General features: G+C 45.2%; 1 protein-coding gene across 1 annotated transcript in view; it reads left to right on the top strand.

Moving 5' to 3' along the window:
- LOC124797822 (UDP-glycosyltransferase UGT5-like) overlaps nt 1-17,298 on the top strand; it is a 160,491-nt gene that overhangs the window by 88,443 nt on the left and 54,750 nt on the right. The window contains exons 3-4 of the mRNA XM_047260849.1: nt 2,765-3,019; nt 10,618-10,938. Coding sequence (XP_047116805.1) covers nt 2,765-3,019; nt 10,618-10,938 — 576 coding nt within the window. The remainder of the gene's footprint in view (nt 1-2,764; nt 3,020-10,617; nt 10,939-17,298) is intronic.

The raw sequence follows: 17,298 nt of genomic DNA, 5'->3' as shown, positions 1-17,298 counted from the left end.
CGTTACTGGATAGAGCAAGGTTCTAAGTTCCGACGAAGCTGCGCTGATTGTAGCAACATGTCGACTACTCCAGAAATCATTTTGTGTGTTGGTATTTGTGTGATGTCTATCCATTGTGCATTACACCGTCGATTCAGCAATACGGCGCCTCTGCACAAGCATTACTGGCATACAAATTTCTTTGAAGTTGGTCGCATATGAAAAGGGGAAAGCGCTGGTCGGCCACGCAGGTCTCATGAAAATGTCGAGCGTTTCCGAAGCGCGATCACACGGGGCCCTCGGAAGTTCAGAAGACGGGTAGGCCAGGAACTTCAACTTCCTCAGACACCACTGTGGTATGTTCTGAAACGACGTTTCCACATGAAGCCGAGTTGCAGTTACTGCAGCACCTGCGTGCCGACGACCATAATCAAAAGTACTCGTTTTGCATTTCAGTTCTCCAGGATATGGCAGAGGACGTTTCTTTCCAAACGTTTCCGCTTTTCGGACGAATCAATGTTTCATCTGTCGGGTAAACTACACCGCCATAATATTATAATTTGGGGGTCACAAAATCCTGACGTCGTCGTCGATCATGAAAGAGACTCAGCGAAACTGAATGTGTTTTGTGCCGTTTCTGTTCAGAAGAGCTTATGTACTTTTCTTTTTTACGGAGTGACAGGAGTGTCGTACCTGAACATGCTAAAAAACTGAATTTTCTCAATTTCATCAAGATTCCAATGATTTCATATTTAAGCATGACGGCACCCTGCCTGACTTTCACCTTGAAGTGCAGCGTTATCTTAAGAACACCATCCCCAAACGTTGAGTTGGAACAGGTGTACAGAGATATATTGTTCATTGCTTTTGGTCTCCCAGATCGCCAAATCTCACACCTAGCGATTTTTGTCCCACCTGTGGCAGCTACTCTTCAAGGGCTGAGAAATCGAATTGTCGAGGCTGTCGACCCAATAAACAGGAACATGTTAATTCATGTTGGAATGAAATCGACTAACGTTTCAATAATTCTCGAGCAACGCTTGATGCTCATTTTGTGTGTGTGGTATAGTGTCTTTGAGCCTTCCACTATCGAGTGACACGCACAGTGTATTTCTGTCTTTCATAGTTTGTCCGTAATAAGCAACTGAAATCTGTTCTTTTTTTTTTTGAATGATCATGTAGTTTGTAAGCTAAAGTACAGGGTGGGGGAAATAAAAGTGGCCTGGACGTGAATGTAAGCATACAGCCACACTGCGTGGCACGCACACCACATGTACGCACGCAACGTGATTCACACCGGTTGAGACCGTAGTGCGAGCTGTGTCAGTATGAGTGGAGCAGTGTAAAAAGTACATTGGTATTCACAGTGGAGCAGTGCGTTTTCGTTGTTAAAAGTTACGTGACAACAAAGTCGTGGAAATGGTGAGGTCCGTTGGTTGATGAGAAGTTTAATGGTACCAAAGTGCCAGCAAAGAGTTCCATGCAACGTTTAGTCCCAAAATGATGTCAGACAGGATCTGTTTTGAACAAGTCTAAAAACATTCCAAAACTTGGCCGCAAACCAGGAAATGTGGGTGCAGCTCACCAGAAAATGCTTTACAGTCCTACGAAATCAACGTCACACCTGTCGCGAGAGACCGGCATATCACGTCGATCATGCGGACGAATACCCCATCTGGACCTGCATATACATCCCTACTGTGTAGTGTTCATGCAATATAACCGCCAGATGCTCCTCAGCGCCTCCAATTTTGTGATTGGCTCTTGACTGAGGTAACAAGGGTTGGGTTGGGTTGTTTCGGGGAGAAGACCAGACAGCGAGGTCATCAGTCTCATCGGATTAGGGAAGGACGGGGAAGGAAGTTGGCCGTGCCCTTTCAAAGTAACCATCCCGGCATTTGCCTAGAGCGATTTAGGGAAATCACAGAAAGCCTAAATCAGGATGGACGCGGGATTGAACCGTCGCCCTCACGAATGCGACTTCAGTGTGCTAGCCACTGCGCCATCTTGCTCGGTCTGAGGTAACAATCAATGGCTTGGACACGGATATGTTCTTTACGTCTGATGAAGCCTGGTTTCACCTGAATGGTTGTCAATTCACAGACTCACAGGCAGTGGAGAATCTGTATGACTTCCACCATTCCATCATCAGAAAGTTGGGGTTTGATGTGCAGTATCAGCACGCCTCATTTTTGGTCCCATCTTCTTTCGTCAGACGCTGACCGGTGCGCTACATTGCCGACATTTGAAACCGTTTGTGTCAGCATTAGCGGTGGAGTAAAAGTCCTACAGTTGCTTCCAAAAGGATGGAGTAACTGCCCATACAACTGGCCGAACCTTGGGACACATTTACCCAGTCTTCATACCTGACAGAGTTGTTAGTAGATGACAGTCTGATCACGGCCCTACCTGGCCACCCAGGTCATCTGAACTGTCAGTGTGCGATTACTCTGTGTGAGGGGGCTCTCAGGTGTAAGACGTACCGCAACAACCCTCATAGTCTTCAAGAACTGCAGCAGAACATTTCGGATGAGACTGGAGCAGTTCCAGCAGCCCAGCTTGGATCCGCCTTCAGCCACTTGCTCACCAGAACCCAAAAGTGCCAATAGATGAATAGTGTTCAACATATGCTATAGTAAGGTTAGTACTTTACTCTGCTTTATTTCCTTGTTCCGTGTATATCTGTTCTTCGGGCCACTTTCATTTGCCCCACCGTGTAGGAGTTCTTCATGGGACCTGATAAACAGTAAACTAGGGAGTAAGGTAACATAAAAATGAATTTCAGATGACGATGGACTTCGTGAAGGCGCTGCAGCCCCCCTTGAAGGGCCTGGTGCTACTCAAGTCGTTCACCAAGGGCATGTGTCTGGAGACGCTGGATATGCCCGAAGTGCGGCAGCTGGCCACGTCGGGCGGCCACTACGACGTCGTCATCTCCGAGTTCTTCCACGTCGACTGCCTGGCGGCGTTCGCTCACAAGTTCGGCGCCCCCCTCGTGGGGATCACCTCCAGCAACGCGTTGCCGACCGTCCACGACAGGGTGCGTACATCTTCCCTTATGATTCATTGCATTACCTATCTCTCAAAATCTCTTAAACATTTTATCTGTAATTTTGATTTTTTATGAAGAAAGTCGAATTCATGAACAACCGAGAGACGCTGATGAAATAAACTTTCAATCGCTATCACTTTCCGTAGCACCACTCTTCCTCAAGCAACCCGTACATCATACGCATAAACACATGACTACACTGGTTAGCCAGAACATTATGACCATCGCCCATCGCGACGTTCCATACCGCCTGGTGGTACGGCGGGCACGAGACGAGATAGCCAAAGTATTCGAGCGGAGTAGACACGGACGGGGAATCACCCTAGCGAAGATATGGGCTTCAAATGGGGAAATCCATTTAGGTAAGCGACTTTGACAAAGGGCAGATTATTATTACGCACAGCCTGTGAACGAACCTCCCGAAAACGGCGAAACTGGTCGAATGTTCACATGCTACTGTCCTGAGCATCTGGGAAAGAGGTAGGACAGTGAAACAACCACTAGGCGCTAAACGGTTGGACGTCCAGGACTCGTCACAGAACTTGCGGTTCCGAGACTTGTCTGCCCTGTAAAGAAGGATGGATCTCTGCAGAAATAGCACAATTCAGTGCACACACAAGCGTTTCGAAGGGCACCATTCATCGTACACTGTTGATGATGGCATTGAAACAGAGGATGACACGCGTAAAGCTGAAATACTAAACACCTTTTTCCAAAGCTGTTTCACAGAGGAAGACCGCACTGCAGTTCCTTCTCTAAATCCTCGCACAAACGAAAAAATGGCTGACATCGAAATAAGTGTCCAAGGAATAGAAAAGCAACTGGAATCACTCAATAGAGGAAAGTCCACTGGACCTGACGGGATACCAATTCGATTCTACACAGAGTACGCGAAAGAACTTGCCCCCCTTCTAACAGCCGTGTACCGCAAGTCTCTAGAGGAACGGAGGGTTCCAAATGATTGGAAAAGAGCACAGATAGTCCCAGTCTTCAAGAAGGGTCGTCGAGCAGATGCGCAAAACTATAGACCTATATCTCTTACGTCGATCTCTTGTAGAATTTTAGAACATGTTTTTTGCTCGAGTATCATGTCATTTCTGGAAACCCAGAATCTACTATGTAGGAATCAACATGGATTCCGGAAACAGCGATCGTGTGAGACCCAACTCGCCTTATTTGTTCATGAGACCCAGAAAATATTAGATACAGGCTCCCAGGTAGATGCTATTTTTCTTGACTTCCGGAAGGCGTTCGATACAGTTCCGCACTGTCGCCTGATAAACAAAGTAAGAGCCTACGGAATATCAGACCAGCTGTGTGGCTGGATTGAAGAGTTTTTAGCAAACAGAACACAGCATGTTGTTATCAATGGAGAGACGTCTACAGACGTTAAAGTAACCTCTGGCGTGCCACAGGGGAGTGTTATGGGACCATTGCTTTTCACAATACATATAAATGACTTAGTAGATAGTGTCGGAAGTTCCATGCGGCTTTTCGCGGATGATGCTGTAGTATACAGAGAAGTTGCAGCATTAGAAAATTGTAGCGAAATGTAGGAAGATCTGCAGCGGACAGGCACTTGGTGCAGGGAGTGGCAACTGACCCTTAACATAGACAAATGTAATGTATTGCGAATACATAGAAAGAAGGATCCTTTATTGTATGATTATATGATAGCGGAACAAACACTGGTAGCAGTTACTTCTGTAAAATATCTGGGAGTATGCGTGCGGAACGATTTGAAGTGGAATGATCATATAAAATTAATTGTTGGTAAGGCGGGTACCAGGTTGAGATTCATTGGGAGAGTGCTTAGAAAATGTAGTCCATCAACAAAGGAGGTGGCTTACAAAACACTCGTTCGACCTATACTTGAGTATTGCTCATCAGTGTGGGATCCGTACCAGATCGGTCTGACGGAGGAGATAGTGAAGATTCAAAGAAGAGCGGCGCGTTTAGTCACAGGGTTATTTGGTAACCGTGATAGCGTTACGGAGATGTTTAATAAACTCAAGTGGCAGACTCTGCAAGAGAGGCGCTCTGCATCGCGGTGTAGCTTGCTCGCCAGGTTTCGAGAGGATGCGTTTCTGGATGAGGTATCGAATATATTGCTTCCCCCTACTTATACCTCCCGAGGAGATCACGAATGTAAAATTAGAGAGATTAGAGCGCGCACGGAGGCTTTCAGACAGTCGTTCTTCTCCCGAACCATACGCGACTGGAACAGGAAAGGGAGGTAATGACAGTGGCACGTAAAGTGCCCTCCGCCACACACCGTTGGGTGGCTTGCGGAGTATCAATGTAGATGTAGATGTAGAACATGGAGCTCCACAGCACACCACCACATGTTGACCCAAGCACACCGTCAGTTACGACAGCAGCGGGAATGGAACCATCGTGATTCGCCGGCACACCATTGGAAACGTGTCGTTTCTTCGGGTGAATCACATTTTTGCTAAAATGGTCACTGGTCCTCTCTACGAACGCCGTCACCGAGGTGAACGGCGGCTGGAACCGTACAGTGCGCCGCGGACGCAGGCTGGTGGGAGCAGTACTATGCTATGGGAGACATTCTCCTGCGCTTGCATGGGGCCTTTGGTAGTAAACCAAAACACGCTGTGAGCTGCGAACCATCTGCATCTCTTCATGATTGATGTCTTCCCCGACGCTGATGTCATCTTTGAGCAGTATAATTGACCGTCCCCGGAGCCAGAACAGTGATTTGAAGAGCATTATAGTGAACTCACGTTGATGTCTCGGTGATCAAATTCGCCTGATGTAAATTGTAAGGCATCAATCTGCGTCGCTATCGGGCACCATCACCGAGTACGCAAATCAGCAGCCCGTTATTTACGCGAATTACATGACCTGTACATAAACATCTAATCCTACATACCTCCACAAACCTACCAACAAACTGTCGGATCCCTGCAGAATCAGTGACGTATTTCGTTTCAAAGACTGACAAACAAGCTATTAAACAGGTGGCCATAATGTTTTGCTCATCAGTCTATCCCAACAACGATATGTGGAGAACCTTCTCATGGAACTGTCATAACATAATTCAACATAGAAAAAATAATAACGCGAGTGTCTACAGTGCAACCTTACCATTATGTCCATAAAAATAAAATAAAAAACATCCTCAGTTGTTTTACTTTCGAGGCCTATTAAAAGTTTTCGTCAGTGTTTATAGCTTGGCATCAACTTCATAAAGCCAGCAAATAAAAAGATATATTTCGATATATGTGTGCCAAATGAACAACTAAAATTTATCAGCACAGGGTGTGACATGGTCGCGAATGGAACAATGACCCGAAAATGTAGAATAAATTTCTTTTATTTCACATGTATGGTCACAAACTTGTAGGTCCTCAGACTACCGGTTTCGGTCAGCGATGACCATCTTCAGATCTGCTTTATAAAATACACGTCCTAATATACTGGAGCCATAGTGGCATCGTCAAAAGCTAAACAAAAAATCAGCGTCATCATAGTCACACACATGTATAAATAGTAGTTTGCACAAGAGTCATCTTGTCAGTATGCGGCGGCGCAGTTTATTTCGTCCTTTACCTGCACCTACCTGTGAACTCGTTACAGCTGATCACCAGTAGGAAAGCCGAGAAGAGATTAACCGTACTACAACTCGCAGCAGGCTCCATACAACGTAACTGTTCAAAGAATCTGGAAATGGTCTTAAGTTTGAATGAAAGGTGGAAATACTGGCAAAACGTCGATATATTGTGAACCTTGATAATGTACACGTTCGCTACCAAGCCCGTGCTAATCTTAACACAGTCATGCACAAACCCTTTCATTCGCCTTAGCAAGTTTATGGTAACTATTTTCCGAAATCTGAACAGCTACTAAGCACGGATTGTTTTTAAATTAAAATGCTCGCCATACTATTAAGTTTATCGATGTCTAATGCACTCAAGTTTTTAGTCACCGATCTGCTGAATATGTCACGCGGAATCACTGTCGTTTCTTATACACAGAATTAATTAAAAAATCCATACCTTCTGAGAAACTCACCGGAATAAATATTCCTTCACTTTAAAACACTTTTGAAATATGTAGTACAACTGAAATCGGCAAATTATAACTTCCTTCGGAGGTCGGGGCTGGGCCCCGACTCTAGACTACTTTAAGCATGCTATATCTCCAAGAGAAAAGACGCGTCAAGAATACTTCATTCTGATTGGTCAGTTTTCTTTGAGGCCAATAGAAAAACATTATTCTCCCACGTTAGACCGGGATTTTCATGACTTACCAATCAACAAATAACACACTTTCGAATGTACTTTTTCCCGAAATAAATATTTAACATTCTGATATTTTGTTTATACTTTGCGTTATTAACTATTTTCATTTGCACTCGAATTAGCTTTCCTTTTACCATAAACTTATTTTGCATATTATGATACAAAATTCCCCGTCGTCTGCGTTCACACTGTCTTAAAGCTTTCTCACACTAGACCGTACAGCGTTCATCAGGAGAACAATGATCTACATATTTACTTTAGACCACATTCACGCATCATTCACACTACTAGAAGCATATACAAAACTGTACAAACATAAATAAACAAAAAAACCTTCAAGAAATAAACAGAACAATTCACAAAAACATTCCCTTAACCTGTTTCTTGAATGTCTCTGCCGGCCGGAGTGGCCGAGCGGTTAAAGGCGCTACAGTCTGGAACCGCACGACCGCTACGGTCACAGGTTCGAATCCTGCCTCGGGCATGGATGTGTGTGATGTCCTTAGGTTAGTTAGGTTTAAGTAGTTCTAAATTCTAGGGGACTTATGACCACAGCAGTTGAGTCCCATAGTGCTCAGGGCCATTTGAACCATTTGAATGTCTCTGTGCGCTACTGTCCTCTAACAGATGAAAATTAGAACTACTTACTCGACTGAACCCGCTGCAGACTATCTGTCACTGTGCACGCATGAGTCATTCTCTAGACAGGAGCAATGTATGGCGCCACGCCTCAAGTAGCAGTAACGTTCAAAACAAACTGCCGCATAATGACTGTACGGCAGTTTGTTTCGACCAGTAGTGCTGTTGACAAGAATACTCTTGTGTATACTATTATTTATGTGCAAATGTTCAAATGTTTGTGAAATCTTATGGGACTTAACTGCTAAGGTCATCAGTCCCTAAGCTTACACACTACTTAACCTAAATTATCCTAAGGACAAACACACACACCCATGCCCGAGGAAGGACTCGAACCTCCGCCAGGACCAACCGTACTATTATTTATATATGTTTGACGATGCCAGTATGGCTCCAGTATATTAGGACATGTTTTTATAAAACAGATCTGAAGATGGTCATTGCTTACCGAAACCGGTAGTCTGAGGACCTACAAGTTTGTGACCACAGACGTGACACGAGAGAAATTTATTCAAAAATTTATCTTTCCATCTTTCAACTACAAAACTGGCATCTTGTAAAGTTAGCCTGATTCGGCTCTAGATACGTTCTGAAGAGAAATATGTAACGTGAAGTTACCGTCTTCCCCTTAAGGCGAGGGGCGTTCAATAAGTAATGCAACACTGTTTTCTGAAAGCAGATAGGCTTTATTCAGGATTCCAATACATCATATTATTCCTCACTCTTTTAGCTACAAGAGCCTATTTTTCAATATAATCTCCATTCAATGCGACAGCATTACGCCACCTTACTGTGTGCCTGCATTGTACAACTCTACTGGTCGACGTCGAACCCAACGTCTTGCTGTATCAATATGCTCCCCACCATTCATGTAATGCTTCATTGGGTAAACTGATGGTGGTCGAAAGTGCGAGATGCGGGCTGTAAGGTGTGTAAGGGAGAACAGTCGCCAGCCGCGGTGGTCTCGCGGTTAAGGCGCTCAGTCCGGAACCGCGCGACTGCTACGGTCGCAGGTTCGAATCCTGCCTCGGGCATGGATGTGTGTGATGTCCTTAGGTTAGTTAGGTTTAAGTAGTTCTAAGTTCTAGGGGACTGATGACCACAGAAGTTAAGTCCCATAGTGCTCAGAGCCATTTGAACCATTTTTGAGAACAGTCCAATGAAATTCTGCTTGCTCCTGGCGGGTGCACAGACTTGTCTGAGGCCATGTGTTATCATGGAGAAGGAGAAGTTCGTTCGCAGTTCTGTGGCGACGAACAGGCTGAAGTAGTTTCTTCAATTTTCCGAGGGTAATACAATTGATTTCAGAGTTGATAATTGCACCATGAAGGGCATCATACACAATAAGCACTTCAAACTTCCAGAAGACCGTCGCCATAACTTCACCGGCTGAGGGTGGTTTTTGAACTTTTCCTTCGGAGGAGCGATGGTGCGCCGCCACTCCACGGATTACCGTTTTCTTCCGGTTCGAAGTGATGAACCCATGTTTCGCCACCTATGATGATAGTCGACAGAAAATTGTCACGATCATCCTCGAAACGCGCAAGAAATTCCGCACAGATGATCCCTCGTTGCTCTTTGTGGTCTTCTATTACGCCGCGAGAAACCCAGCGGGCGTTCATTCCAATTGGAGGAAGTTTGTGGCAACACAACCAACAGAGACGCCCATTTCAGCAGCCAATTGTTTGACTGCGTTCCGTCGTCCACCGCGAATGAAGGCGTGCGCACGCTCCAACACTGCAGGAGTCACATCTGCGTGCGGCTGCACGGCACGCACGAGATCGAACAGGTTTGCGCGACCTTGTTGCGATGATAACAGACGACTCACCGTGCTTTTGTTCACTCAGAGGTCTCCGTAGACATTCTGCAAGCTCATGTGAACATTTGCTACGCTGTGGTTTTCCGCCGAAAGAAACTCATTTACATATCTCGGCTTGGAATGTACCTCCGTTACAGACGCCATTTTGAAGCCCACGTATATCGTCGGCACCCATTGGAACTTCATGAAACTATAGGGTCTGAAGCAGGAATATTCCACGACGTCCCACAACAAATACTGCATTTTTTCAATTGAAACTGGCTGAGAAAAAAAAGTGTTACATTACTTACTGAACACAACGTATAGTTCGACGAATGTGGTTGAAGTTTTAAAGTTCTGTGCCATGTCAAATGTTTTTACAAAGATTTTAGGGAGAGGGTCTTAATTTGCTCACTGTGTTACAAGCTCGCCTATATTTTATATAAGTGGCCAGCCAATGACAATTTCCTGTGGCATTCTTGCTGCTACGTTTTCCCTTTCCTTACGTTCTACTTTCTTATGTAGCATTTTCCTTCTTTTCCTGCTTCCTTTGCGTGTGTGCTTCAGTTTTATTAGATCTGTCCACAATCGTTCCTTTTAATGTGTGTCAAGGCGCTGATGACCTCGACGTTGAGAGCCCATAAGCCCTAACACATTCACACACACACACACACACACACACACACACACGCAAAACGTATAGCGTCGCCACCCATTGGAACTTCACGGAACTATAGGGTGTGAAGCAGGAATATTCCACAACGTCCCACAACAAATACTGCATTTAACTGAAACTGAATGAGAAAAAAAGTGTTGCATTACTTACTGAACACCACTCGTATTTTGTAACCACCCAGTACATTTCCGTTTCTCTTTTGCAGGTTGGTAATCCTGAGCATCCTGCCTACACAGAACAATACGACCTCGCTCTAAAGGCGCCGTTCAGCTTCTGGGAGAGAGTCTACGGCACAGTGATGCACCAGGCGTTCCGCATCCTGGACTGGTGGGCGACGGACGCACGCGTCGACAGCAAAGTGCGGGAAGTGTTCGGTGAGGACACGCCTCCACTAGAACACGTGTTCCGGAACACGAGCCTGGTGCTGGTGAACAGCCACTGGAGCATGGACCAGCCTCTCCCCACAGTGCCCGCCTTCGTCGAGGTGGGCGGACTGCACTTGGAAGAGCCCAAACCATTGCCAGACGTGAGTACACTATTGCCAACTGAAAATGTAACATCAGCAAGGCTAGCAATAAAGGAAATTTTATTTATCCTGCGTGCACAGCATCGTAGGAATAACATACTACTACCTTTGTATGTGATTTGCGGGTAATCAGTACCAGAGCTGCAGCAACAGGTCTAACGCAGCTGGGAATCTAGTCGTAGTGAACTTGTGTGACAGACACATCTAAATCAGCTCTTGCTATTTCACCTCTACACCAGAATTCTTGAATCGTAGAGGTTGGTGAATGGTTGTGTGCACCTCTCCCGGTACCCCGAGACCAGACGTTTTCGGTGGTTAAGAGATCCAGAAGGCAACAGTAGAACACCCTGTGTATCGAGGTAGGGCAAGACAGCACCGGTAGCATGCGGTGTTGCGTTATCTTGTTGAAATATGATGTCCTGGAGACGTAGAAGGCAGGGCACAGCCACAGACCCTATTGTTGTTGTTGTGGTCTTCGGTCCTGAGACTGGTTTGATGCAGCTCTCCATGCTACCCTATCCTGTGCAAGCTTCTTCATCTCCCAGTACTTACTGCAACCCACATCCTTCTGAATCTGCTTAGTGTATTCATCTCTTGGTCTCCCTCTACGATTTTTGCCCTCCACGCTGCCCTCCAATGTTAAATTTATGATCCCTTGATGCCTCAGAACATGTCCTACTAACCGGTCCCTTCTTTTTGTCAAGTTGTGCCACATACTCCTCTTCTCCCCAATTCTATTCAATACTTCATCATTAGTTATGTGATCTACCCATGTAATCTTCAGCATTCTTCTGTAGCACCACATTTCGAAAGCTTCTATTCTCTTCTTGTCCAAACTATTTATCGTCCATGTTTCACTTCCATACATATCTACACTCCATACAAATACTTTCAGAAACGACTTCCCGACACTTAAATCTATACTCCATGTTAACAAATTTCTCTTCAGAAACGCTTTCCTTGCCATTGCCAGTCTACATTTTATATCTTCTCTACTTCGACCATCATCAGTTATTTTGCTCCCCAAATAGCAAACCTCCTTTACTACTTTAAGTGTCTCATTTCCGAATCTAATTCCCTCAGCATCACCCGACTTAATTCGACTACATTCCATTATCCTCGTTTTGCTTCTGTTGATGTTCATCTTATATCCTCCCTTCAAGACACCATCCATTCCGTTCAACTGCTCTTCCAAGTCCTTTGCTGTCTCGGGCATGGATGTTTGTGATGTCCTTAGGTTAGTTAGGTTTAACTAGTTCTAAGTCCTAGGGGACTAATGACCTCAGAAGTTGAGTCCCATAGTGCTCAGAGCCATTTGAACATACCATTACAGAAATCGTAGGGAATTCAATATTCCGTGATCCACAGTGTCAATAGCGTGCCGAGAATAACATATTTCAGGCATTGCCCCTCACGCACAAAACGGAGTGGCCGAAGAACTTCACTTAACGGCCTAGAGCAGTGGCGTTTGACTAGAGTTGTCAGCGCTAACAGACAACCAACACTGCGTGAAACAACCGCAGAAATCTATGTGAAACTTACGACGAACGTGTCCGTTAAAACATTGCGGCGAAATATAGCGTTAATGGGCTATGGCAGCAGGATCGATGGAAGTGCCTTTGCTAACACCACGACATAGCCTGCAGGGCTCTCCCGGGCTCGTGACCATATCGGTTGGACCCTAGATGCCTGAAAAACAGTGATCTGGTCAGATGAGCCCGATTTCAGTTAGTAAGAGCTGATAGTGAGGTTCGAGTGTGGCGCAGATCCCACGAAGCCATGGCCCAAGTTGTCAATAACGCACTGTGCAAGCTCATGGTGGCTCCATAATGGTGTGAGCTATGTTTAAATGGTATGGAATGGGTTCTCTGGATGTTCGACTACTTGAAGATCATTTTCAACCATTCATGGAAGTAATATTCCCAAACAACAATGCGAATTTTAAGCATGCCAATACGCCTGCCACAGGCCACAGTTGTCCCCGATTGGTTTGAAGAACACTCTGGACAGTTCGAGCGTATGATTTGGCCACTCAGATCGGCTGTCATGAATTTCATCGAACATTTATGGGACATAATCGAGGGTTTAGTATGTCCACAAAATGCTGTACCGGCAGTACTTTCCAATTATGGACGGCTGTAAAGGCAGCATGGCTCGATATTTCTGCAGGGGACTTCCAGAGACTTGTTAAGTCCACGGCTCGTCGAAGTGCTGCAGTGCGACGCGAAAAAGGAGGTCCGTCACATATCAGGAGGTATCCCACGACTTTTGTTACCCCACTATATTGCATAACCTGTCCTTATGCGCATAACATATATGGCGTTGCCTCGTTTGTGCAGTTCGGCTAAAATGCTAGTCATCTGCATATCCAAGCGTCTTGTTCATTACACGCCAATTTGACGTTAGTTACATGCAGCCATCGTGATGTTTCTGTCTTAGCGGCCACCTTCGAAGATAATATTTGGGGGCCATCTTTTAGATCCGGTGTGATCGTTCTCATGGCAATGCATTGGCATGTGAAGGATTCTTATTAATTTCACTTCAACTAAATGCAAGATACATAGTTTAATCGTAATATAGCACAGGGGAGCATTATTCACCTGAATCAGCAATGTAGGGTGCGACTGGTTGCGTCAACGGTACTGGAACATACGGGTGGCAACTGACGCTGTCTGCTTGCATCGCATCTATTCCGGCTCTATTGTGTGGACTTTCGATGACTTTTATACTGGCTACGAACGCTCTCGGTCTAATGTTGGAATCACTCCAACTAGCGTCCTCCATGTAAAACTTGATAAGAAACTTACTTTCCTCTGAAACAGTTGTTTCATGGTACATGATGTGGAACTGTGTGCATCGCAGTCCTACTGTTGCTAATAAACCGATCAGTCCCCAAAATTCAAGTCTTTTATACTAGAAATCATCTTACTGTGCACCATCTGAAGGGCTTTTGGAAGGGGAAAGATGTGTTACAACTGGATTTCAACACCCATTATAGACATCTCTTGCTGGGGTACAGAGCTGCAGTTATGGAGAGCTGACTGTTCTGGTTATTCCCACTGATAGGTGAGCACAGAGATGCTCACGTAGCCGAGAGCAGTGGGATTGGGACCGGCCGAGCTCGTGAGAAAAATCTATTGGTATGAGTAGCTGTGCGGCGATGTTTGCAGTTCAGGTCATAATGGAAAGGATTTCATAAATAACAACTATATTAGGCAATTTACAATGCTTAAGTGCCTCTTTTTCATCTAGGGCCATTGGAGATCACGTCAAATAACTATGAGTCACCTCTGGAATAATGGTTTGTAACTAGGAAGCGCTGCATCCTCTCTCTAGTCGCCTGAATTCTCTCCCTCGTCCACAGACTATTCTGTTTTTGCTCATCGCGGAAGCCCTTAAAGCTGTTGATCAGTTACCCGCAGTCTGATCGATTAGAAACATCTTCCTGATACAGTCCGATACTTTTGAGGATCTTCCTTACTTCCTTGAACCATTTATCAGTGACTTCAGGTGTGTTGCTCAGTACGTTAAAAAGTCTGTTCGTTAGTCACGTTACATCCGTCCTGAACAGATGTCCGTAGAAGTTCAGCCATTGCCGCGCGGAGTGGACGCGCAGTTACAGGCGCCATGCCACGCATTGCGCGGCACCTCTTACCGCAGTTTCGAGTCTTCCGTCGGGCTTGGGTGTGTCTTGTTGTTAGCATATCTCTAGAAGAGCGTAGCGTTCCAAAGGATTCGAAAAGGGCACAGGTCATCCCCGTTTTCAAGAAGGGACGTCGAACAGATGTGCAGAACTATAGACCTATATCTCTAACGTCGATCACTTGTAGAATTTTGGAACACGTATTATGTTCGAGTATACTGACTTTTCTGGAGACCAGAAATCTACTCTGTAGGAATCAGCATGGGTTTCGAAAAAGACGATCGTGTGAAACCCAGCTCGCGCTATTCGTCCACGAGACTCAGACGGCCATAGACACGGGTTCCCAGGCAGATGCCGTGTTTCTTGACTTTCGCAAGGCGTTCGATACAGTTCCCCACAGTCGTTTAATGAACAAAGTAAGAACATATGGACTATCAGACCAATTGTGTGATTGGATTGAAGAGTTCCTAGATAACAGAACGCAGCATGTCATGCTCAATGGAGAGAAGTCTTCCGAAGTAAGAGTGATTTTAAGTGTGCCGCAGGGGAGTGTCGTAGGACCGTTGCTATTCACAATATACATAAATGACCTTGTGGATAACATCTGAAGTTCACTGAGGCTTTTTTCGGATGATGCTGTGGTATATCGAGATGTTGTAGCTATGGAAAATTGTACTGAAATGCAGGAGGATCTGCAACGAATTGACGCATGGTGCAGGGAATGGCAATTGAGTCTCAATGTAGACAAGTGTAATGTGCTGCGAATGCATAGAAAGAAAGATTCTTTATCATTTAGCTACAATATAGCAGGTGAGAAACTGGAAGCACTTAATTCCATAAATTATCTGGGAGTACGCATTAGGAGTGATTTAAAATGGAATGATCATATAAAGTTGATCGCTGGTAAAGCAGATGCCAGACTGAGATTCATTGGAAGAATCGTAAGGAAATGCAATCCGAAAATAAAGGAAGTAGGTTACGGTACGCTTGTTCGCCCATTGCTTGAATACTGCTCAGCAGTGTGGGATCCTTACCAGATAGGGTTGATAGAAGAGATAGAGAAGATCCAACGGACAGCAGCGCGCTTCGTTACAGGATCAATTAGCAATTGCGAAAGCGTTACGGAGATGATAGATAAACTACAGTGGAAGGCTCTGCAGGAGAGACGCTCAGTAGCTCGGTACGGGCTTTTGTTGAAGTTTCGAGAACATACCGTCACCGAGGACCGAAGAGACCATGAGGATAAAATTAGAGAGATTAGAGCCCACACAGAGGCATACCGACAATCTTTCTTTCCACGAACAATACGAGACTGGAATAGAAGGGAGAACCGACAGAGGTATTCAAAGTACCCTCCGCCACACACCATTAGGTGGCTTGCGGAGTACAGATGTAGATGTAGATATGTTAGTTTAAGTAATGTGTAACTCTAGGGACCGATAACCTCAGCAGTTTCGCCCCTTAGGAATTCACACACATGTCAACTTAGTCGTTGTTTTCTTTATGATCTCCACCAGCCGTCCATTTCCCCTGTATGACTTTCCTCTTCCTCACTGTCTCTACTATCATTCTGTAATCTTAGGACCCATTACTCCTCGTAGACTGTTGGCTAAAACTTGATCGATAGCTGAGTGGCAGGCGACGCGGTAACTCGGCATGTTCGACCGAGGAGCTGGCTGCCCTGTGTAATGAAAAGACTGAGTGAATGACGTAGTCAGTGAAGATCTTAATATGATGAATAAGCGATGTCCGCCCCGATCAGATGACGAGAACAATTTCGAATGCTGGAAAAAAGAGGGGCACAGCTGACTGCCATGTGGTGGGGCCCAGGTTCTATTCGCGGTCGGATGGCAGATTTTATTAGCTCTCGATGGCTGTGTGTTGTGTTGTCCTCCTCATCATCATCATCATCATCGAGGCGCAAATCGGCGAAGTGGCGTACAGTAAAAAAACTTGCACCAGGCGACCGAATACCCACAGATGGGAATCTCTCTGCCAGTAATGCCATCATTTCACTCTCATCCTCGGCTTCTCTCTGTCGAGACTTCCCCATCGAACGAAGGCATTCTCTTGCGTACATCATCGTGTTATAGTAACCAAGTTTAGCTTTAGCTGAGATTGTCTCTGTCTTATACTGCGTACGGAAACCAATGGCAATCTTATCTCTTCTGCTGTCGTTCGCTTCTTTTCCAAGAATTTCCACCTGTAATGTTTCACAATGGTATCTGAAACAGTCCACATTTTCTTTTTATTTGTTCTCTGTCGTTAAGTGATGAGGCACTGTCTCGATAGCTTTACCTGCTTGTTCCTTCAAGGTATTCATCTGTTTCAGAGCTTCTCTGTGTTTCTTAATAGGTTCATAAAGTCATCGGCAAATGCGAGGCACTCCATTACAAAACCGTTCTTTGAACCTCCAATGTGAACTTCGTTCAGTAAGCACTTCCCAGCTAATTCCTTTTCCCGTTTTCAGGTAACATTCTCTAATACCAACGTAAAGAGAACGGGGGAGAGTACGTCACATTTGCGCACCTCAGTTTTAATTAAGAATACTTTGTGCTCTCCTCCCATGAATCTTACTTTTGAATGTGTCTTTGTTAGGACTTGCCTGGCAATTTGTTCAGTTTTTGGGTCCATTCCAAACTCTATTAAGGTGTCAAACTATACTTTTCGATTTACCGAATCATAAGCTTCCTTCGACTTGACGGAGACGATTACCT

The sequence above is a fragment of the Schistocerca piceifrons genome, chromosome 5 (assembly GCF_021461385.2).
Source record: "Schistocerca piceifrons isolate TAMUIC-IGC-003096 chromosome 5, iqSchPice1.1, whole genome shotgun sequence".
Classification (NCBI taxonomy): domain Eukaryota; kingdom Metazoa; phylum Arthropoda; class Insecta; order Orthoptera; family Acrididae; genus Schistocerca; species Schistocerca piceifrons.
The sequence above is the reverse complement of the archived record's forward strand: the minus strand, read 5'-3'. Positions and strand labels throughout refer to the sequence as shown.